The 24852-nt window shown below is 37.1% G+C and overlaps 1 protein-coding gene across 1 annotated transcript in view; it reads left to right on the top strand.

Annotated features, from left to right (window-relative positions):
- Positions 1-24852, top strand: part of ZNHIT6 (zinc finger HIT-type containing 6) — a 48453-nt gene that overhangs the window by 17657 nt on the left and 5944 nt on the right. The window contains exons 6-9 of the mRNA XM_083359045.1: positions 4649-4717; positions 5331-5411; positions 5586-5666; positions 21135-21271. Coding sequence (XP_083215171.1) covers positions 4649-4717; positions 5331-5411; positions 5586-5666; positions 21135-21271 — 368 coding nt within the window. The remainder of the gene's footprint in view (positions 1-4648; positions 4718-5330; positions 5412-5585; positions 5667-21134; positions 21272-24852) is intronic.

The following is a 24852-nucleotide window of genomic DNA, read 5'->3' as shown; positions in this document are numbered from 1 at the left end:
GTGAAGTGACCAAACCCTGCTTTAATCACCCAGCAGACCGGGGGAATAAAAACCAAACACCCTCCCACCCCCACTGCCAATCCTCAACAGAAATGCTCACAACAATGAAAACCTTGGACAGGAGGAAGAGCGCCGCCGGGTGGGCAGGCAGGTGTCTTGCTCGGCTGTGGTTTGGGGGGCACTTTTTTCAGTACCATTGTAACTTCGAACAGTCACTAAGTGAACTGTTTTTTTTTTATTGAAAAGTTTTAAAATACAATTTTCCTTTAAAAAACCCCCCTTCCCACTCCCTCCTCCCCCCCTACCTCCCCCCCTACCCCCCTCCCTCCTCCCCCCCCTGCCTCCCCCCCTCCCCCCCTCCCCCCCCTACTTCCCAGAGCTCAATACAAGGTATATATATAGAAAAAAAACAAACCTAAGCAACCATATACTAACAACTATAAATTCTAAAATCCATCACTCTCTAGCTTATGTAGGATAAAACAAACCTTAGCAATATTAAATATATATAAAAAACTAAAAAATAAAAAAGACACACTCTCTAACTTATATAGGATGAAACAAACCTTAATAGTATTAAATATATATTAAAGACCAAAAAAACACCTCAACCAAATCGAAAAACTTTAAAGTCAACTCTTGTGTAATCGGCCGTTCCTCTTCCAGTACCATATCTATAATTATTCCAAACAAACAAAAAAGGAAAAAAAAGAAAAAAAAACTCATCCTTTCCACAAAACCACCACATATAAAAATATCTTGCGTCTACACCTAAACCTTTTCCCACCTCCCATACTTGACTACTTGACTATATCGTAGAAATTCCATAGACTTCTGCAAATCCTGCTATTTTCTCTTCTTAGATCGTTTTGCAGCAGCACGCGTCACTCTCTGTTTTATAGACTCATCCGACGAGGTTGTATCTTGATCTCCTCCAACACCGTTGTCTTCTATCTGACCATCTTCGGCCTCTTGATGCACTCCTTCTCCAGATCCCTTTTCAGCTTCCAAAAGTGTTAATGGCGTTGCATTTAAAACATTATTGTAAAAATCTCGCGCTTGCATCACAGTAGCCAAACGGTACCTTTTACCTTCGTGCGTCACCATCAACCCCACTGGGATCTCCCATCTGAACCTTATATCTCGTTGCTTGAGCTCTTGCACAAGAAATGTAAAGTCCTTCCTTCTCCTTAGAATCTTTGGAGGAATTTCTTTTAAGACCAAAACTTCTTGATTAGCAATCACAACTTTAGTATCATAAGTAGCTTGTATAACTTCATCTCTAGTTTCCCTTTTTGCAAAATATACCACCACATCTCTAGGCAACTTTCTCTGTCTAGCAATCCATGAATTCACACGAAACACTTTATCCATGCCTCCTTTTATTTCAGATGCTGGCTGTTTCAACGCTACTTCGAAAGCCTCAGAAACAAGCTGCTTTAGATCTTCCTTAGTATGCTCCTTTAAGCCTCTAATTCTAATGGCAAACTGCATCTGGTAATATTGAGCAAGACTCAGTTCCTTGTCCATTTTATCTTCATTCTCCAATACTTTTGCTTCTAATATAGCATTCTTTTGAGTCAAGTCCTCTAGCTTTTCCTCCAATTCTTCCACACAACGAGCCACTTTACACACTGAAGACAAGATGTCTACCTTCATCTCCCTGAGCTTCTGTTCCATCCTCTCCTCCATTCTCTTCTCCAGTTTCTCCAATTTCTCCTCCATCTGTGCAAATCTATCATTAATTGATTCCAAAATTACCTGGGTGTGTTTTTCAAGAGCATCTTGCAAGTCCTTTGATGTCAATACATCAGGAGGATGCAGCGCCTGCAGTAATGATTGTTGCACAGGAGAAGTTCCAGCACTCCGAAGAGTTTTAGGGGGTGGTTTAGCCGCCATCTTTTACCAACTGTGACGCAGTTTCACTTCAGTTTTATAATCCAAAAAAAAGTCCATCAAGCTGGAGAGTAAAATATAATAATCTTCTTCACCTTTTCCTCTTGTATCGCTCTGCCTGCTCCTTTAATCCATAGTCATTCCTTCAGGCAGGGGTGGTCGCAGACGGCTGGCTCTGCTCCAAGAAGTCAGGAGCAGAGGCGCCGGCCAGCTGGGAGCAGCCCAGGCTACGGGGGAGTTCAATCCTTCAGCCGCCCAAGCCATAAGCTCAGGCGGCCCTGGAGAACTCTACCCCTACCTGGGAGCTCGCCTCCTCCTCTTCTCCCGAGGAGGGGGCTTCGAATTCGCCCGAACAGCTGATCGGCGCTGTTTCGGGCGAAAAAACAACAGCTGAGCCGCGGGCAGCCCGGGAAGGCTGTCTCCGTCGCCGCGGAGCCACCGGAAGTCCCACTAAGTGAACTGTTGTAAGTTGAGGACTACCTGTACTTCATCACTTTTTTCCTTTTTTTTTTTTTTTTGACACCTTGCTAGGCGACTGGTGGTACTCGGATGTTGCCATATCCTAAAAGTGGTACAATGGGTGAAAAGGTTGAAAAGCCCTGCTATAGAACACTAGACTGCAACACAATTTTTTTTGCTTCCTTTACATACCAAAGGAGGTGAAGTATAAATTGTGCCTTTTTTGAGAAAGAAGAAATAGTGTTGCACTGATAATTAAGATTTGCAAAAGGCTTCTACATTTTGTCAGTAGAATAGAAATTGAAAAGATAATTTCATAATCCTATGTTGCTGCTAATTAATACAATAGGAAGAGATTGGGTAGAGCATAATTTATTCAGTTAAGGGGCAAATAGGCAACCCTCAATCAGAATAGAGCTGGAAGGGACTTTGGAGGTCTTCTAGTCCAACCCCCTGCTGAAGCAGGAGACCCTATACCATTTCAGACAAGTGATTGTCCAGTCTCTTAAAAACCTCCAGTGATGAAGCACCTACAATTTCTGACGGCAAGCTGTTCCACTGGTTAATTGTCCTCGCTGTTAGGAAGTTTCTCCTTAGTTCCAGGTTGCTTTTCTCCTTGATTAGTTTCCATCCATTGTTCCTTGTCCTGCCTACAGGTGCTTTGGTAAATAAGTTGGCCCCCTCTTCTTTGTGGCAACCTCTTAAATACTGGAATGCTACTATCATGTCATCCCTAGTTCTTCTTTTCTCTAGACTAGCCAAACCCAAATCCTGCAGCTGTTCTTCATGTGTTTTAGTCTCCAGGCCTTTAATCATCTTAGTTGCTCTTCTTTGCACTTTATTCTTTTTTTTTTACCCTGAAGGTATTCTGTATCATAGAGTCAAAGGTGTTTTTAAATTTAGGTGAATAAATACATAATCTGACTATCCACTGCTGTTTAAAAGACCAATGTGCTAGATGAAAGTATAATCCAGTAGTATTACACCATAACTCCATAAACCTCTATCTGCATTCTGCCTAGATGTTCATGGAAATGAAAAACATGTACATCAGATTATCACAAGATTTTTTTTTTATTTATTTATTTATTTATTTATTTATTTATTTATTTATTTATTTATTTATTTAATATACCGCCCTTCTCCCGGAGGACTCAGGGCGGTGTACAGAGCAAGGTAAGTATACAGTAAAGCAATAGTAAAACAAATAAAACCCCAAATCTATCAGGCCAGGACGGCTTGCTGGAATAAATAGGTTTTTAAGTCACGCCGGAAGGTGCGAAGATTGATAAGATTATGTCAGTAATTCATCATTTGTATAAATTAACTCCCAGAAACCTAACTCTGAAGAAGCACCTTGTATGGTCCTACATTACAGATATAATTCCAACATTTAGTTGTACATTGTTAGGTAAAGGTAATAGCCAACAAAGAAATTTCCCACTTTTTGAGAACAGCTTCAGCATGCTATACTATCTGTCATCTCCCAAGTCCCCTTGCTACTTTGCATTGTATCTGTAGAGAAGAAACAGACTTTTCAGAACCTCTTTGCATTGCTTGCTTCTCTTTATTCTCCTTCTATTTATATGTACCAACTTCTTATTCTAGTCATGAGTCAACTTCCCTCCATTCTAAAAATGTTAGTTGCTTTTTTCCAAAAATAGTTCTTTCTCAGACTATTACCAGTCTGCTTGGGTGATTTATAAAGTAAAATTATTTTATTTCATCCTAGCAAAACGTGCATCTTTATTTCTAAGTAAAGATTGAAAAACGCTATGTATATTCCCAGGCTGTTATATCCAACAACGTGGACGTAGTAGTTCATCGTACCTAGGAACAGATGGATCTATCCTGCTTCTGTTTGCGATCTGTTGACAGAATGTTGTTTTATTACCCAGAGATCAAAATAATTTTAGACCCGTAGCACTGTATTGTTTTTATTTATTAACATCATACTTGTGATACTTGTGTTTATACATACATGTGTAATGGGAAAAGAAACATCAATCCTCAAATATAAGGAGAGCAGCAAAAGTTTAAACTATGTTTAAAAAGTAGAAGAAATTTTGTATTTAGAGCCATGGGGAAATACTTGATTTTCCTGCTTGTTGGGTTATACTTTGGCAGGAACAATTTTAATATCTCCCCAAGACTTTTAATATCTCCCCAAGTGAACAAGCCCTGAACAAGCTTCTCCTACTTCTTAACTTGTTTTGAATTTTCTCTCTCTTGTTACAATTGCATTTGTAATAAAAAGAATTTTAAGGATCTAGACTGTTTTCTTTTTTTTCAGGGAACAAAAGTTCTACTGGCACTTGAAGCTTATATTTCCTCAGAGTCATGCTAAATTCACACAACAAAGGTATTCATACATACTTGCCAGCAAACTTACTTTCAATGAAGTTTAAATAATTATGTAATTAAATTATTTAAATAATTGCTGGATTATATTTGACAATTACATTTGAGTGTGTGTTTTTTTTCTGGAAAGAATGCAAAGGCTTCTGAATAAACAAATTATTGGGATATTTCCCTTGAACTATTTTAAAATTGCATATCATCTTACTTATTTTTAGCTTTGTCTGTGTAGTCTAGGAAGCTTTAAATTGAGAAAGTATGGTTTATTGTACATACTATTTTTATATGGCTGTATCCTGTATTATATAACCTAGTAAACATCATCCCTCAAGCACTTTCTTCAGTTTCCTATCTAGAAAAGAATATACAACAGGAAGGTTTAATTAAAAGATGTGAAAGAATTATTTAAATTGGACTAAATAATTGGAACAGGAAAAATTTAGCAGAAAGTCTTTTTGGTATCTTGGCTATGAATTTCTAAGTGTTTGTGTGTGTGAATGAATGAACTATAGCTGAAACAGATCATAAAACTACATACAGTACATATTAATATGATGCTAACTGGTTTGTCTATTCCTATAAATATCTTCACTGATGATTTGTATTTCTGGATAAAGGGTGCCAGATGATAAACTATTGTGTGATATTTTGAAGACATATATTGACCCTCAAGAAGCTGATCCTGTCAAGCAGCAAAGGTACTTCCTTCTACAAAATATTTGTATTTTCTATTATTTCAGTGTATTAATACAGTATATTGTGTACATTATAATTCTTTTGGTTGGTTTTTCTTGCTGAAACAAAGATTTTTTTTAAGTTTCTGTATTTTTTGTTATGTGATTTTTTTTTAATTTTAATGTTTTTTATTGCAGATTAAAAATCTACACAGTGTCTTCCCAGTCAGACATACAAATTTTGTTGAAAGTAGAAAATAGGCCACATAATTCTATCAGGTAAGAATTTTAATTTTATTGTTATTAAAGGGAACAGCATATCTGCTTAGGTTACAGATAATCAATTGATGAACTATGAGATGATCAGAGATTGGATTTTTTAAAAAGAAAGATTCAGCATTGTGTAAACAATATTTTTCTCTCTTCAAAATTGTAATATTCAAAGAAGGCCTACAGGTTATGCAGAGTACATACTTTACATAAACTTACTTTACATGGTTTGATTTTGGGTAGGAATTGAAAAGACTCTTGTATGAAACTATTTTTTAAAAATGAAGATCACTGCAAATCTTTAAGCTATTTGTACAAATGTAAGGCTTCTTCATGGCTTCTTGAGGATCAATATATGATGTATCAATCAGTGTAAGACCGGCCCGTGGGCCAGATACATCATAGCGAAACCACGCCCACCCCATTGCTGGCAGGTATAATCTTTTTCCATGCAAAATGGATGATGATGATGATGACGACAACTCCTGTTTTGAGGATGATATTATTAAACATATTAGGTCATCTTGGAAATTGTTTACTCACTACAGTAATGTGTTTAATAATCCTCTCTCTGGTAAAAACAAAAGGGTTTGCAGCTTCCCTTGTTCTTTTTTTGAAACTGACTGATGGTTAAGAATACATAAGATATTAAAATACTGTCAATATTGTAGAAGCAAATTTGCTTGACAGATGACAAACCCATCTCACCTATGATAGTGACATCTATTCATGGAACTCTTGATCTCAGCTTCCCTTTTTCTTTGTCTGAGGCAGAGGGGAAAAACAGAAATGATTCCAGAGATTAGGAGAATCCACAAATGATTAATCTTGCTCATTCTCACAAGTAAAATATACAGCATAAAAAAGCTAATTCATTGTCAGACAAAAGAGAAGAGAGAGATTTTAAGAAAGCAGGCAGATTTTAGAGGAAATGGTGAAGAGTTGCGATATTACTGATGGCAGAGAGATCAGAAGCAATTTGGTAGCACCTTTTCAACTACAGTTAATGCATTTTATTAAATGTGTTTATTAAAATGCTTTCATGAACTGCACCTCCATCAGATGTCTAGATTGGCTAAACTGATGTTGAATAAGGAAATAGTCAAAGGGGGAAAGGGAAGATACTTGGTTATGCAGATGAAGATTACATGAGAGCTACAAGTACCTTATTAATTATCAATTCAGAGCAGGGATAATACACTGTTGTTCCTTGGTTATGTTTGCAGTTTCTTAAATTCCTGTTAGATATAGCTATTTGTCTTCTTCAAAATTAATCCTTTTGTTCAACACAGTATGTTTGGAATGCCTTAGTAATTATTTCATACAGTAGGATTATTGCTTTTTCCAGTAAGGGAAGGAAAGAAGCACTTGCCAAATAATACAGTCTGGTTGGGGAACTACATCTTCTTATTTTCCCAAGTGACTTTTCAGAAAAGGTTTACTGAGTAAAAGAAATTATGGTAATCAATAAAAGACGTGTTTGCGATAATATATATATTTGCCTCATCATGTATCACAAGTAATTGATAAGGCTTTTTGATACCTGAATAAATTTTCCGTGCACTACTTCTTATATGTGTATGGTTTCAGATACTCCTTCAGAAGTGTTGTAGGAGCACTTACAGTACGATGTCAGTGAAGGAGTAATGTTGAACTTTGGTTCCTTTGTATGATGACTAAACTGTTGGGTTGTGCTACATCAGGGGTCAGCAACCTGAAACAGTGAAAGAGCCACTTTGAACCGGTTCCCTCACAAAAGGAAAAACTGGGAGCCGCAAAAAATATGTGTGCATGCGCATACATGCGCACATGTGCAGAACAGGGTTTGAAGAGTGGAGCTAAGGCGAGATATGCACCTGCCCTGCCTATTTGAATTGATTGGTTGAACTTTTTTAATCCCACTTTTTTTTGGGGGGGACTGCACATGGCAGAGGACTGGGAGCCGCAGGAGACGGCTGAAAGAACCGCATGCGGCTCTGCAGCCGCGGGTTGCAGACCTGTGTGCTACATCCTTGACATTTCTTAGGCATACACATATTTGTTGTGAAGAATATCTCCTTGTTTTGTGTTTTAAAAGACCTAAATGTTACAATTCTAAATATTGAACTAGTCTTTAGCTAACTGCTAATTTAATTTTCTTTTGGATAGCTGAACCATAGTACTGAAGTTTATTTTTCTTTCATTGCCAAATCTGTTCTTGAGGATTTCCAGTTATTATGTGCCAGCGTGAACTGTTACCAATATTACAGCAATTTTTCTTTTAAACTGGTGATAGTTTGCACCAATCTTCTACAATCTTCAAATTTCTACTCCTACTACTCCATATTCCTATAATCTTTCCTATGATGTTTGCTGGTGAGAAAAATGCAATGTAAAACATAGTTTCAGGATTTTGGTTCATAACTGACTTTTATCATGCCCTTTTTGTTCCCAAAGGCGTTTATTTAATTTGCTATAACTTAGTTTGATTTCAGTTCTCTCCGTGCTGTTTGCTTTGCAATTGTCCACCTTTAAATGAGGAATTATTAAATAGTGGGCACTCTTCGATTTTTAAAACAATTGTTTGGTGGTTTATGTGTCATTGAATTTAATGAACCTTGCCATCATAGTTTAAAATTTTGATTTCATATAGGAATTCTGTAAATGCTTGGTAATAGGTTGAGCCACCTGCAATTTTGAAAGTAACCTGTTGAGGAAACGTTTTAAAATTACATTTTTGTTTAATTTTTTTAAGAATCACACAGGTTTTCTCTTTATTACAAAGCTATGAATAGCTAAAGGGGGAAACAGGTTAGGAACCTTGTTCATATTTCTCTTTTTTTTCCAGGATTCTATCAGTATTTTCATTTAATGCTGAGAGCCTGTTTTTTGCCTCACTTCCTCAAGAGATATACCGTATTTTTCGGACCATAAGACACACTTTTCCCCTCCCAAAAGTGGGTGGAAAAACGAGGTGCATCTTATGGTCCGAAGGTAAGCGAAAACACTTGTCTCCCGTTCAGTCAACGCAGTCCATCAGCTCCATTGGAGAGACGTGATTGAATGAAGACGTGGAATTCTCCGCCCCGCCCCTGTGATTGGTCGGCAGGGGAGGAAATACGGACATGCCTGCCATGCCTTCTGACTGCCTCCCCCTCCCTGCGCGCGCACATTTTCTTTCTTTTACCTCGCTGCTAAAGAAATAGTTTTTGCTAAACTAAACCTCACAGGCAAAGCCGTGAGGAGTTGTCCCTGCAGGTTTCTCTGCGAAGTTTATTGGAAGTGATTTTCCATTTGCAAGATAATACTGCTAATTGTTTGAAATTGCTTCGGCATCTTAGAAAACCTATTCAGGGAAAAGAAACTACTGGTACCTACCTTTCTTTCTTTTTCTCTTTCTTCCTCCCTCCCTCCCTCCCTCCCTCCTCTCTTTCTTCTTTCCTTCTCTTCCTTCCTTCCTTCTTTCTCTTTCTTCCTTCCTTCTCCCTTCCTTCCTTCTTTCTCTCTCTCCCTTGCTCCCTCCATCCTCCCTCCTTTCTTTCTTCCTTCCTTCCTTCTTTCTTTCTTCTTTCTCTCTCTCTCCTTTCTTTTTCTTTTTCTTTCTTTCTTTCTTTCTTTCTTTCTTTCTTTCTTTCTTTCTTTCTTTCTTTTTCTTTATCTCTCTTCCTTCCTCCCTCCTTCCTTCCTTCCTTCTCTCTCTCTCTCCCCTCCTTCCTTCCTAGTATACCAGTACTGTTTGGTTCAGAATATTTTTTTTCTTGTTTTCCTGCTGTAAAAACTGGGTGCGTCTTATGGTCAAGTGCGTCTTATGGTCCGAAAAATACGGTACTTCCTTATGTATTTCAATATATTTTGTTGTGCTATGTTAGCAAGAATCTATTACATTCTTGTGTGGAAAACAGTCATCTAAATTCATTCAACAAATAGTGCTCGCTCTTCTCCATTTGCAATTGCACTATAAATAGATACCTTATGCTTCCTTAGATTGCACAAGATTGTAGATTGGCATCTTGAATATCAAAAGTGGAATGCTAGCAGCAGGTAATATTTACATTCGCATAAGGATCTCATTTTATTCACCTAAACAAGGAAATTACTAAAAACTAGCAAATGAGTTCTGTACCTGAATATCCTGAATTTCAATCTGTGTTTTGTTTTGTTTCTCTTGCCTAGAAGCCAGTCACAGAAATCAAGGCTTTTCTTTACTGATAAATTCAGGAAGAATTAAAAAAAAAGAAGAATGATTTTTAGAACTGCAATGTTCTAGCTTCACATTTTCTCAACAGTTGCTTGCTGACACCTTATCCTATCCCATCACGTGCAACCTTTAATACTGTACTTGCCTAGTATTGGTCAGTCATTTATTCATTTACTCTAGTCTTGCCGTTTTATCTTTTACTGACAGAAATGAACTAGAATTGTTCTCCTGACCTTGTCATGAGAGGTTTGACCTTCTTTCATTGGCAGAGCCGTTGGAATATGTTTGTTTTCAAAAGTGAGTGGCTTTTTGGCAGGCAATCAGCAAATAAAAACTTCATAAGAATGCAAAGACCTTATGGGAATGTGAGGTTTAAGATTTTTTTTAAAAAAGACAACCTTTTGTATTCTTTTATTCATGAAGGGACGGTTGCCAGGTAAGATGAATGCATGGCCTAACAGCACTTTCAATAAAGAGACTTTGTTCTTTTAAAGGTTCTTGTCTCAAATAACTAAAATGTATGCAATACTTGATATATCTGATTTATTTTCTCGCTCTGCTTCATCATAAATATTAGCAGTTTCTAATACATCCCGTTTTATATTTTCATCATAATTCATGATAAGTATAGTTTGGCAAAGACATCAAACTATTTCAATATCTAGCTATCTAAATTAAAATCCATATACTAAACTTCATTTGGGAGTGTGAATAGGGCACATTGGTGGGTGGAGTGAAGCTTATGTACCACTTACAGGTTTGGAGTTCATCATATAGATCCAAGCTTGTCTGCATGAATTGGCCAGCTGCAGAAGCCATTGTGTCACAGATACATTTTCAGCTAACGTTCTGTGTGGCTATATAACTCTGAAAATTACTCAATAAGGCTGAACTATCCCTAAAACAAAATGTCTGATCCTAGAGACTTTTGCTATAATGAATTATTGAATCTTCCACAATGATTGATAAATTGTATGTTTATATTCTGCCCCTTCAGTGCTCTCTTTGATGCCATTTCACACTGTTTAAATTCCAAAAGTATAACTGATTAATGTTAAAACTATAATTTAAAAGACATCTGTCTGAAAGCAAAGTGAGAATTTATTTACCTTGCTCTGCTTCTGGATAAGATCTGAATTTACTCCTTAGTAAACATTAGTAGAACTTTTGAATAAAACTTAAATCTGTAAGGAGCTGCTGCAGCTACAGTGTGTATGTGTGTGTGTGTGTGTGTGAGAGAGAGAGAGTGAGAGAGAGAGAGAGAGAGAGAGAGAAATAGTGATAATAAGCTGTACAAATTAAAAATTGTGGACTTCTAACTAAAGGGGCATTTCCAAGAAGTTTGTGTTAGTGGTGACACCATATCTTATATTTACATCAGAGCAGTTTTAGATTATGTGACCATATATGCAAGAGTTTTGTCCTACTGATTATTCAGAATATATAGCAGTAATAAACATTGGATTACTCAAAAAAATATATACTGTATGCCCTAACAGCGCCTTTCCTAACCTAGCTTCTTCCTTTCTTAGTCTAGTATTGAGACTACAATCACCAGAGGTTTCAACCATCTTGGGTGGAAATGCTGGTTGTTGTGGATCCAGAACGTATGGAGAGTGCCAAGTTGGAAAATGCTTTGTTTCAGTAAATGCAAAATAAGATTGAACATACACAACTGAAAACAAGTTGTTAACCATGCAATGTGTTTATCCTTTCTCTATCAACGTTATTTTCTTTTAGAATATTTAATTCCAGTCTATCCACTCAACTAATTTTAATTTTTCCTAAGAAGATTATTATTATTATTATTTATTGAATTTTTATACCGCCCTTCTCCCGAAGGACTCAGGGCGGTGAACAGGGCATATAAATAGAAATACAAAAGTTAAAAAAAGATTAAATAATTGCCCAATTAAAACAATCAAAATGTAAAACCCATTAAAAACCCTAAGGTTCCCCCATCAGGCCAGGCCAGCTTGTTCGAATAAATGGGTCTAACCCGTGCCAGAAGGAGCGAAGATCCGGTGCCATCCGGAGCTCAACCGGCAGTTGGTTCCATAAAGCCGGGGCGCCCACAGAGAAGGCCCTTCCCCTGGGGGCCGCCAGTCGACATTCTCGGACCGGTGGCACCCTGAGGAGGCCCTCTCTGTGGGAATGCACAGGGCAGAGGGGAGTCGACGCCGGCAGCAGGTGGTCCCCAAGGTATTCCGGACCCATGCCATGTAAGGACTTAAAAACCATCACCAAGACCTTGAACCGCACCCGGAAGACAACTGGTAACCAATGCAGCTCACAGAGCAAAGGTGTAACATGGGAGTACCGGGAAACTCCCAAGACAACTCTCGCAGCCGCATTCTGTACCAGCTGGAGCCTCCGAGTGGTCTTCAAGGGAACCTTTTCTATTCCTTTCAGTGTCATATTAATTTTTTAAAGTTTCCTTATGATCTCTGCAAGCCTTGTTATGTATTATTACATTTGATAAGGAAGGTGTATGAATAGTTAATGATACTGTTTTCTGGGACTTCCTAACTTGCTGCATTTCCTCCTATTGTGCCTCAGTTTTGCATATTTTACTACTGTACACATTCCTGAGTTTCATTCCCATTGTCCTGTGGCATTCATTAAAACAACCTTTAATGAGTGAAATGATATTCATGGTACTATTCTTTATTATCTCATGGATGATGATTTCTGAATGACTTTGTTCATGAACTTTGGTCCTATTCTCTGAAATACATATATTGGATGTTGTACTGTTATCTTTCCTTTTTCAGACTTTTGCTCCCAGGTCTGTGACTTTTAAACTGTGTTGGAGTCTTTACAGATCTGTGTTTTACATCACGGTAGCAGATGGCCTGAGTTATTTTCGTCCTTTTCAGGTTTTTCAATAAGACCAGGAGCCTGAATTCCTACTATCTATGTATATATGATTTGCACTGTAAATCCGGTTACATTTCTGTACTTCGTACCTTGCGTTAAACGTTCTCCTTTTTTTCCCCTTGGTGCTTCAAGAAGAGTAGAAAACAATACTGCTTGGAAGGGACATTGCTCACTTGTTGGTCAAGAAGGGTCAAGAATCAGCTGAAATGTGGGAAGGGTGGGGAGAAGTAGCAATGAGTTTAAAACCTTTGGGTAAAAAAAGGACAATCAGCAGTTTGGTATAGCTACATTCTAATTTTCAGTAACTTGCCTAAATGCACTATGTTGTACGCCTTCTGCCCTGCCCAAGCCTAGCAGCCATATTAAGGCACATGATAAGTATTTCTTAAGTCAGCAACCAACAAATATATGATTAACAACCTGGTATAAATCTGACTATTAGTAGAATTGGTAGTTAACTCTTCAAGTGTTTCATGGCATTCTATTCCTTAGATTCAATGTTACTCTTGGATATTAAGGTTCTGGTGTAAACAAATCACCAGGAAGAATGCTTTTTTCCCCCCACAAATTTTCTTTTACGGCTTGTTCATCCTTTTCTGAATAAGAATGGCACACTCATAAAAATGTACATTTCACTGATATCCAGATTGAATTATTATCATTAATCCTCTGGGCCTAATTCTGAATATTATCAGACGTTGCACTTAATTCAGAATACAGCTGTGATATGCTGCTTACCATAGTTAGTAATTTCAGAAGAGGGTCATTGGTTTGCATGGCAAGTGGAAAGTGCCCGTTACAATTCTGTTCAGTTCATAAAGAATGTAAAACAATTTTAACAGTTCTATTTTTCTCCCATATGCATTATATAATCTTTGTAAAATTGTCTTTATTCCATTGGCATTTAAAGCAGATGGATAGCATCTCAAAACATGGCCTTCTTGGTAAATGCACCAAAATTGAGCAACGACTTTCCAGGAGGATCCCTCTTTTTTATGATTTTCCTTCTAAAATCTGTTGACCTTATAATTGTAAAAGGAACATATTTGAGGTGCCTTAATATTAATTGTCTTAAGCAATTTTAAAAATGGAATTATTGCATGAATGAATGTTTCAAGAGGATTTTCTATAAATGAATTTTCAAGCCACTGTGGTTATAATAGTTAAAGCCAAGTCTCAACATTTTCCTTCTCTGGGTCACATTTTTGAAATGTTCAAAGTGTATTTGTGAGTCTGAAATTGGGTTAAACAGTCACTGAAGTAGCTTAGCCAAGTACTTTCATGTGTTAAGAATACATTCATGGCATGTTTTACAACCCACATCTGTTCTACAAATGTCTTCAAATCTAGATATATTGTATAGGAACCTTTTTCTTCAGCAATATTGTCATTTACCTAAGTAAAATATGAATATCGTGGTTCACTGCATTATAATCATATGCACAATCATTTATGAAAGAATTAAAAAGTGCCATTCTTCACATTATGGCAGTGTACACTATATGAGAGAAATGAATTGTTTAGTGGTGAAGATAATTAGCATGATCCTTTTCACAAAAACTGCATCCAAAAGTGTTGATCTTTAACTTCAGTTGAGAAGTATGGAAGTGGTTAAAGAGGTTAGCTGAGGGGAAACAGTTGGTAATTCAGTTGACAAAGTGTCTGTGTTTTCAGGAAATTGCATTTATTTAGTGTTTGAATCCTTTTTATGGGGATTTCAGCCAAAGATTCAGGTGCCAGTGTTCTTTAAAAATCATCTTGAAAAAGATTGATAATCTTAATTTTTCCACCCTGTTTAAATTAGTATTGAGGCAAACATACAGAAAAAAATTTCAAACTAAGTTATATAAGCTAAACTTACAATCCAATGCATAGTTTTTTCCCTTGCTGTATAACTGTGGAGTAAATCTTGCTGTATTCTAGTTCAGAAATCATAACCACAAGGAAGGTTTATTCACTACTTAGGAATGAATGTCCATCTGTTAGTTATTATCTCTGCTGTAATGCAGCTCCTCTGAATTAATACATGAAAGGAATTGTAAGTGTTATGTATATCTCTTCTTTGTTCTTTCTACCCTCCTACTTCATGAAACGAAGTCAAACATTGTACATTATTGTTAATAGAACATACTCTATTAATAATGCACTGGCTTTTGAGACCCAGTCTAATACAATGATCATGGTTGAAACAGAGAGACCTACGTTTATCCACCTTCTTCATCATCAGCAATGAAAAGTCATTGGGTGGCTTTGAGCAGTAATTTTCTCTCAGCCTGACTTATTCACAGGGCTATTGTGGAGGGAAGAATTGGAAGAACTTTGTGTGCTCCCGTGAATTCCTAAGGGAAAGGTGAAGATACAAATATAGCAAATAAGGAAATAAATAGATAAGTCTTTTTCTTGGATCTTATGAAATGTTACACACCTGGTCCCCAAATTCACATATTCATTTCCTTGAGGACTGGTCTGTAAAATGTAACGGTGACCGATTGTGTCTCCCTTCAGGAGCCATCTTTGTCAGTATATGCAGATATCAGAATATTTTTCAAAATTCTTACACAAGAATTCTTTCCCCAATCGCATTGTTCATCTGAATACTCTGCAAGATGGAAGAGCAACTCCGTAAGATTTTTATCTTTATCATCAGCCACAAAATTTCCAAGATTAAAACTCCTGTTGAATGCCAGAGATTAATGAAAGATTAAATCCTACAATACCATTGGAATGATTTACAGGACAAAGATTATGAGGAGTGAAAAGGAAGGATTTAAAATTGTACTATTTGATCAAAGATAAACTATTTGTTTAGGGACGCGGTGGCTCAGTGGGTTAGGACACTGAACTTGTCGATTGGAAGGTCGGCAGTTTGGCGGGTCGAATCCCGAGTGCCGCATAGCAGAGTGAGCGCCTGTTACTCGTCCCAGCTTCTGCCAACCTAGCAGTTCAAAAGCACGTAAAAATGCAAGTAGAAAAATAGGGACCACTACGGTGGGAAGCTAACAGCGTTCTGTGCGCCTTTGGCGTCTAGTCATGCCGGCCACATGACCACAGAGACGTCCTCAGACAAGCGCTGGCTCTTCGGCTTTGAAACGGAGATGAGCACCGGCCCCTAGAGTCGGAAACGACTAGCACGCATGTGCGGGGGAACCTTTACCTTTACCTAAACTATTTGTACAATATTTCTGATAACGTGTACTGGACCTTTTACTGAAGCAGAACTAAAAAAAAATGACAAGTTATGGGGTTGCACATACAGTCGGTAAAAGTTAGGCTTTGGAAAGAAAAGGTCATTATAAAAGGGATAAAAAGTTACTATATTAGCTTATGCTTGGTGTGCTGAAGGTTGGAGGCTACAGTTTTTATTCTCTTCCCCCAGCACCTGGTTTATTTTGAATTTGTTTTTACTGTGGTCACTAAAACTTCATTAAAATTACTTTAAAAATAATTACCTATTTATCTTTATTGTCTGACAGAGAGGCAGGTTATATATTTTCAAAATTCAGTAGAAATAGCATCATCTATAAAGTAAAATATTAGAAGCTAACAAAGACCCTTTTGTATAAGGAGACGCACACAAAAAATCACCTTTATTACCATGGGTACTGTGAAAACTAAAATTAGGAAAGATTGAAGTGAGCTAAACAACACCTTTGCATTTTTCATTTATCTCAGAAAATTGCCTGTCAAATTGGGAGAAGATTAAGAAGCTTAAAAAGCCCAGGTTGAAAGAGACAGAGCAGATGGTAACCAGTTTTTGAAAAAAATGAATGTCAAAGAGAGAAGGAAGCTAAAGCTTTAAAAGACAAGAAGGACAAAGCTGTAAATCAAATGAACTAACATAGCACTAAAGACTGCAAATTATGATCCAGCAGTAAATACTTGTATACTACCTTTTGAGCCACGGTTATATTTAGCCAAACATGATTAGTTAAAGATTAAGATATAACCTTCTGGACTCTTCTTAGTTTCCTTTCATCTCTTCCTTCCTTCCTGGTTATCATGGAAATTAGATGTCAACAAGAATGTAAGACATAAAGCTCTGTTATAAAAACTGTGGGTGGGTTGAGGTGGTTTCTTATAATATGAAAAACTGTCAAATCTAACACTGCCATCTCTGTAGTTTACTTTGAAACACCTAACTTAGGCTTCTTGTTGTCTTGGCAGTGTTGAAAATCTGTGGTAGAATTGATGATAAATTGAATAAACAACGTATTTCAAGGCTTGTTTAAGTACTGAATAAATTTATAGTAAACAGAATAGTATATTTTAATAGAAAGAGGCTTAACCAAGGAATTAAAAATAAAACAGGGCAATAAGTTTAGTTAGTAACATTACTATAAACTCTTCTTCTCTCTTACAGTTCTTTAGCTCTTCACACTCTACCAGAGGCCTTGGGTATTAGCCAGAAGTTGTCCCTGTCTGTCAACCAATAAAGTTTACTTAAAACTAGGCCTTGGTGATCTAACACTTGAATAATTTACTATCATAAAATAGTTTAAAGTACAAATGTTTTATGCTCTGCCAAGCTGGACGCTAAGGATGTTTTGTCTAAAACATGAGATAATGGAAAGTGTATTGTGGCATGTGAATGACTTTAGCCTTTTGGTGGTAAATGTTTGCTTAATCAGAAAAGAATGTGTGGAGATTCTTGCCAGTGGAAAGGTACCGCCATACTTTGTATTAAAGTACTGTAAATAAATCAGCAAATATGTTTCTCCTCATGTGCCGTTCCAAATGTTATGAAAGCACTCTTTGAATTTAAAATACTCTTATCCTTTTTTTAAAAAAAATAGGTTTAGGAAGAACTGGTCATAATTACTTGAGGTAAAAAAATAAATAAACCAAATTATTTTCATGATGATTGAAGTTGGATTTAAGGGAAGTAACTCTTGCATAAAGTTCTTTCTTTCCAAACCAGGAAAAGCAAGTTGCAGTACTGTATTTTAATTGAATTTGGATCATTAAACTCTAACTCTGTGAAGTTTATCAAAAATATTAACCTGTGCCCTGTCGTTATTGCTAAGGAATTGTATAGCAGAAACAATCTATACTAGTCCAGATTATGATAATTGCATATTTGACATTGAAAAGGGCAACCTGGTGCCTTCTGGATCCCTCAGACTCCCAGCTCCGTTTTAAGAGCATGGTAGTCATTTAATAATTATAATTTCTCTTACCACTAATTCTTCCCAGCAGTATCATGTTGCTATGTAACAGTGTTCTGTGAACTTTGTTGTTGTTAGTTGTGACCCCATGGACAACGTTCCTCCAGGCCTTCCTGTCCTCTACCATCTTCTGGAGTCCATTTAAGCTCACGCCTACTGCTTCAGTGACTCCATCCAACCACCTCATTCTCTGTTGTCCCCTTATTCTCTTGCCCTCAATCTTTCCCAGCATTAGGCTCTTCTCCAGTGAGTCCTTCCTTCTCATTAGGTGGCCAAAGTATTTGAGTTTCAACTTCAGGATCTGGCCTTCTAAAGAGCAGTCAGGGTTGATCTCCTCTAGGACTGACCAGTTTGATCGCCTTGCAGTCCAAGGGACTCGCAGGAGTCTTCTCCAGCACCAGAGTTCAAAGGCCTCAATTCTTTGGCGCTCAGCCTTTCTTATGGTCCAACTTTCACAGCCATACATTGCAACTAGGAAAACCATAACCTTGACTATACGCACTTTTGCTGGCAGGGTGACATCTCTGCTTTTTAGTATGCTGTCTAGATTTGCCATAGCTTTCCTCCCCCAAAACAAGCATCTTTTAATTTCTTGGCTGCACTCCCCATCTGCGGTGATCTTGGAGCCCAGGCAAATAAAATCTGTCACTACCTCTTTTTCTTTCCCATCTGTTTGCCAGGAATTCTGGAGGCAGGTTGTTCCACTGGTTAATTGTTTTAACAGTCAGGAAGTTTTCCCTTAGTTCCTAGTTGCTTCTTTCCTTGTTTAGTTTCTATCTGTTGCTTCTTGTAATGCCTTCAGGCGCTTTGGAGAATAGCTTGACTCCTTCTTCTTTGTGGCAGCCCCTGAAATATTGGAACATTGCTATCATGTCACCCCTTGCCCTTCTCTTCATTAAACTAGACATACCCAATTCCAGCAACCATTCCCTATATGTTTTAGCCTCCAGTCCCCCAATCATCTTTGTTGCTCTTCTCTGTACTCTTTCTAGAGTCTCCATCTTTTTTACATCGTGGTAACCAAAACTGGATGCAGTATTCAAAGTGTGGCCTTACCAAGGCATTGTAAAGTGGTATTAATACTTCACGTGATCTTGACTCTCTCCCTCTGTTAATGCAGCCTAGCACAGTATTGGCTTTTTTGGCAGCTGCAGCACATTGCTTATATTTAAGTGATTGTCCATTAGGACTCCGAGATCCCTCTCACAGTTATACTATTGAGCAAGGTACCACCTATACTATACCTGTGCATTTGGTTTTTCTTGCCTAAAGGTAGAACCTTACTTTTTTCACCATTGAATTTCATTTTGTTAGATAGCGCCCAATGTTCAAGTCTGTCCAGATCCTCCTGTATGTTAAGCCTGTCTTCTGGAGTGTTGGCTATTCCTGCCAGCTTGGTGTCGTCTGCAAATTTGATGAGTTCTCCATCTATCCCCTCGTCCAAATCGTTGATGAAGATGTTGAAGAGCACTGGCCCTAGAACAGAGCCCTGGGGCATCCCACTACACACTTCCCTCCATGTTGATGCAGTTCCACTGAGGACCACATGCTGAGTACTGCCGGTCAACCAGCTACGAATGCATCTGGTGGCGATGCTGTCTAACCCACATTTTTCTATCTTATCAAGTAGTAGGTTGTGATATACTTTATCAAATGCCTTACTGAAGTCCAAATAAATTATATCCACAGCATTCCTCTGGTCCACTAATTTTGTCACTTGGTCAAAGAATGTCTTTAAATTGCAAATGTTGGATTATCTTGTGATACAATTTCCTGCAGAATGAAACCCAGCACAGCAAAAGAGTAAAGTAAAAGTATTGTGTCAGTTTTTTATTTGCATGGAGTTGTAGGAGGTGCACTTGTAATCCTACCTACCTTAGCATTGTTCATAGTGAAAAATGTATCATTTTATTTAAGTTCCACCTGTGTGTGTTCAATTCATACTACATGTCTATCTTTGACTGTCATTACAATTCACATTAGATAAAGGATTAAATAAACGAATGGGCATCTCAATGTATCCGTTTGGTGCATTCTAGCACTAACAGATCCTGCATCAAATTATAGTAGAGGACTTTAATTTGTGTTCCATGTAGAAATATGTACGTAGGAGGAAAAATCTCGAGCATTTTATATATTTCTCCTTTATAACATTACTGTTTTTATCATTTTGATTAATTTCTACTGTTGCTCATAATTTTATCATATTGTAACTTAACCAGGATCTTCTGAGTTAGGCAGCCTATACAATATGTAAAACAAAATGAAATGGCTAAATTATTCCTTACATTAGCTATACAGTCATGCTTAATGTGGGTGTATGCTTTTCTATGAATACAGATTGATTTTATTCCTGAACTGAGCAGTGGGATTGGATTTGATTACTTAAATTACTATTTCCATTTTATTTTATTTCAAACAAAAACTAAATAAGGAATGTGTCTACATCTTTATCAGAAAAAAATGCCCTACTGTTTCAAGATACATCCACCTGAGTTTAGCAAGAATTATAATTATAAGAATTATAAGAATTATAATAAAAATGCTAAAAGTATTCTTGCCATTGGAGAAAATCCTAAAAAAGATATTTAGATATTTTTCAAAATTTAAATCCATCGACTAAGGCTTTATGGCTTTAAAATCTGAAATGTGATACATATTTACTCCAAAGCATTCTCTTTACTAAAGAAACATTAAACTCTCCCCCTCCCCCTTTCTCTCAGAAAATGCTACATAGCTATTTCAACATCAGCAAAGCCCAAATTAGGTATTCCTGTAGTTGGAAAAGGAAAAAAAAACTTATGTTGGAACATCCTAAAAATGGACTCTTTTTAAAGGCCAGCAATATGGAATTGCACATTGCAACAGAATGTTGAGCTGTAAGAGGTTTTTTCACTACCTCAGAATAAATTTTAGGGATTTTCCATTGGTTGCCTGAAATACATGTCTCTCTTTATGGAATACAGGGTGAATTAGCACTGCATAAAAATATGTCTTAGAGAGTGACTCACCAAAATACTAAACATATTTTCACATGTCCTAGAAAGCTGAAGTTTGATTGGCAAACCTGTCAACTTTTTTAAAGGCTGACATCTGATAAGAGAAGTGAATATTTGTTCCTGAAAAAATTGTCATATTGTTTTTGCATTTTCAAAGACATTGATACAGTACGCTTGTTTTTAAGACATATATTTTTATGTTGGAATAATCAAATCTCTATATAATACATATTATGCTTATTATCCTTTCCGAAAGGTATCAAGAATTAGATGCCAATAAAAGCCTTCTAGACAATTTGAAAGGGAAAGTTGTCATTGAATATCCAACTCTTCATGTGGTATTGCGGAAATTCACAACAGATATGGTGATTCTTGGCCAGAATATAAACAAAGGTATTTGTTGTATATTCTGAATAATATTTGATGCAGAGAATAATCATGTATTTAGGTAGTGGTCTATGAAAAGTTGTTTTGGTGGTGGTGGTGGTGATGATGATGATAATAATAATAATAGCAGCAGCAAATGTATGATTGGCATATATGTTTATTCTTTCTAGTTAAATTTCATGTAACTTAATTGTTGCAATAACATCACCAGAACATTTTCCCCCATTTGCTCATTTGTTTTGTGGCAAATATATCAAGATGTCACAGTTCTGATTTCTAAGTAATTGAATTTTATAGGTTTGAGCTGTGGTTTGTTCTTGTTTCAATATAATTTCTGAATGTTTCGTTACCAAGCTAGGTAACATCAGCAGCAGGATTTTCTTATCTTAGTCTCCTTAGCTTATAAATGTCTTGTGTGCCAATATGGTCAGTTGGTCATGCAATTGGTTGTTTGTCTGGTGCTATATTTGAATTCTGAGCAGCTGACTGGTGCTCTTGTTGATTAACCAATTTCTGAACGAAACAATCAAAAATTACACTGAAACAACCTTGGAGAACAAACCACAGGCAAAATCTAAAACCCAAGCTACAAGTATTTTCTATTATTTTGAATTTTATAGGACAGATGCCTTACAAACATTCTTCCAGACAATGTTGTAGCGTAGCATGTGTTAACATCTGCATTTTTCCAGAACAAATGTCCTCATTAATTGGAAGTCTATATACTTTGAATGCTTACACAGGGCTTCAAATTTTCAAATTATATCTGGCTATAAATTCTGCTTCTTGTGGGATGAAACCATTAAAATCCAGTTGAGAACCCGGATGCTATTAAACTTTAATTCTCAGGGATGTTCATAGCTGTTCAGCAATAACTAAAAGGCCTTGCCTATTAGTTTTTTTAATAAAAGTTGAAAACAAGTAGTATAGAATTAGTGTGATAGAATGGATAAAGTATATATACTCTCTGACATCCTGCCACATGTTCTCTCAGACATATAAACTGCATTTGTCATACAATCTTGAGGCTGAGAAAGAGCTGGGGGATAAAAAAATAATGTTTTTTATACACAGAATCTTTCACAAGGAAGGAAAGTTGACATGAGCAAGAAGAGAGCAGGAAACTACTAATGTTGAAATTGGACTCGGGAGAGAAAAAAAATGGGTAACACAGAAGGTTCCCAAACTTTCTTGGCTCAGAACATTCTTAGTAGTTTTCAAACTGTACGCATGACATCCCACAATGCCACAGCAAACTTATCAACTATTCCATTTATTAATAGCAACAGCTTATTTTAGGCTTGTACATTGCCCCATAGCACTCTCTGGGAGGTTTCCAATGTAAAAGCATTAGTTGCATATTGCAAATAATTTTTTAAGTTGTAAAATATCCTGTGGCACCCCTGTGAATTTTCTTCAGTGCCCCAAGTCACCATAGAGCACAGTTGAGGAATCATACAGCTGGGACACAGAGACATTTTTTGAGCTCTGTTCTGGGCCCAGTGCTCTTCATCATCTTCATCAGTGATTTGGATGGGATAGATTGGGAACTCATCAACTTTGCAGACGACACCAAGCTGGCAGGAATAGCCAATACTCCATAAGATAGGCTTAAGATACAGAAGGATCTGGACAGACTTGAGCATTGGGCGCTATCTAACAAAATGAAATTCAGTGGTGAAAAAAGTAAGGTTCTACATTTAGGCAAGAAAAACCAAATGCACAGATACAGTATAGGTGCTACCTCGCTCAATAGTAATAATTGTGAGAAGGGTCTTGGAGTCTTAGTGGACAATCACTTAAATATGAGCCAGCAGTGTATTGCAGCTGCCAAAAAAGCCAACATAGTGCTAGGCTGCATTAACAGAGGGATAGAATCAAGATCACATGAAGTGTTGATACCACTTTATAATGCCTTGGTAAGGCCACACTTGGAATGCTGCATCCAGTTTTGGTTACCACGATGTAAAAAAGATGTTGAAACTCTAGAAAGAGTGCAGAGAAGAGCAACAAAGATGATTAGGGGACTGGAGGCTAAAACATATAAGGAACTTGCTGGAATTGGGTATGTCTAGTTTAATGAAGAGAAGGACTAGGGGACATGATAGCAGTGTTTCAATATCTCAGGGGCTGCCACAGAGGAGAGGGAGTCAAGCTATTCTCCAAAGCACCTGAAGCTAGGACAAGAAGCAAAGGATGGAAACTAATGAAAGAGAGAAGCAACCTAGAACTAAGATATCTTGATATTTAGAACAATTAATCAGTGGAACAACCGGCCTCCAGAAGTTGTAAATGCTCCAACATTGGAAGTTTTTAAAAAGAGACTGGACAACCATTTGTCTGAAATGGTATAGGGTTTCCTGCCTGAGCAGGCGGTTGGACTAGAAGACCTCCAAGGTCCTTCCAACTTGATGATGATGATGATGATGATGATGATGATGATGGTTGTTGTTGTTGTTGTTGTTATGCAGTCTTGGGCTGTTGAATAGTTATATGCTCCAAGGTGACTGAAGAGCACCCAAAAGGATGCAAATTGAATTTGAATTTAATAGGATTGAATAATCCTGTCCTATCTTAGGATAGGACAGGATTGATTGCCTGAAATACACTTCTGTCTTTATGGAATAAAGGTGAATTAATACTATGCAAAGGAAGAGAATGGTACAGTGTAGGATCTGTCTAACCAGCACAGATATTCAGAGAGAGGAGATGATGCAAAGGCACTAAAAAGATAAAAGTTACGCTAGCTGTGATAGATTTCTAGTCAGCTTTAAATAGAACTTTAACTATGGGGAATTTAGCAGCAAATACATTTTAAAGGAAGCTCACTCATTTCAATAGTAATGGTACTTTTGCCAGCATATGGTCAATCTCTGAATTCTCATAAATTCTTTGACAGTAGAAGCCAGAAGATAAGGGAGAGTTAAATTTTGTTTGCATGCTGAACCCCACTTGTATTGCTATCTAGCTGAAATGATAATTTTTACAGAAAAACCATTTTTTCTATTCTTGATACACCATAAAAAATTTTTTTAAAAAAAGAACTGACTCAGTTCAGGAAAAAAAGCCCTTATATGCTTGTCTTGTCTCATCAACCCTGAGAACTCAAAACAGTGGTTCTCTGTACATTTGTGGCATATAGTTATTAAGATGTTTCTTGGTAGAATTATATAGATGTTGGTGACCTTCTAGTTTTGATTCTGTTTCTTGTAAGTTTTCCATTAGCTCTGTTAGTAAAATAAGTGTTCCTTTCCAGGGAGTGTGGATTCCTGTCTATATGTAAAATTACTCGACCTCACTCTAGAAAGAGTTAATAAAGCTATGAAAGGAGAATTGGGGTAAGCTGGAACACAGAAGGAGCCGGGTGACGAGCACATCAGGAAATGAGTGATCACACTATGACATCAACAGCCAGGCATTAGGCAGTCCTTATTACAATATCTTTGGCTCCCATTCCACAGTATTATGTTGAAATATTGAAATGTGCAGAAATATCAGGACTCAACAGTTTTCTGCATGGATTAGAAATCTAAGAGAATCCTTAATGCAATACCATCTGACAAAATTATTTTATTAGATGTTATAAC

This window comes from Vipera ursinii (genome assembly GCF_947247035.1).
Source record: "Vipera ursinii genome assembly, chromosome: 3".
NCBI classification, from domain to species: Eukaryota; Metazoa; Chordata; class Lepidosauria; order Squamata; family Viperidae; genus Vipera; species Vipera ursinii.
Note: the sequence above shows the minus strand (reverse complement) of the source record. Positions and strands in the feature narration are given on the sequence as shown.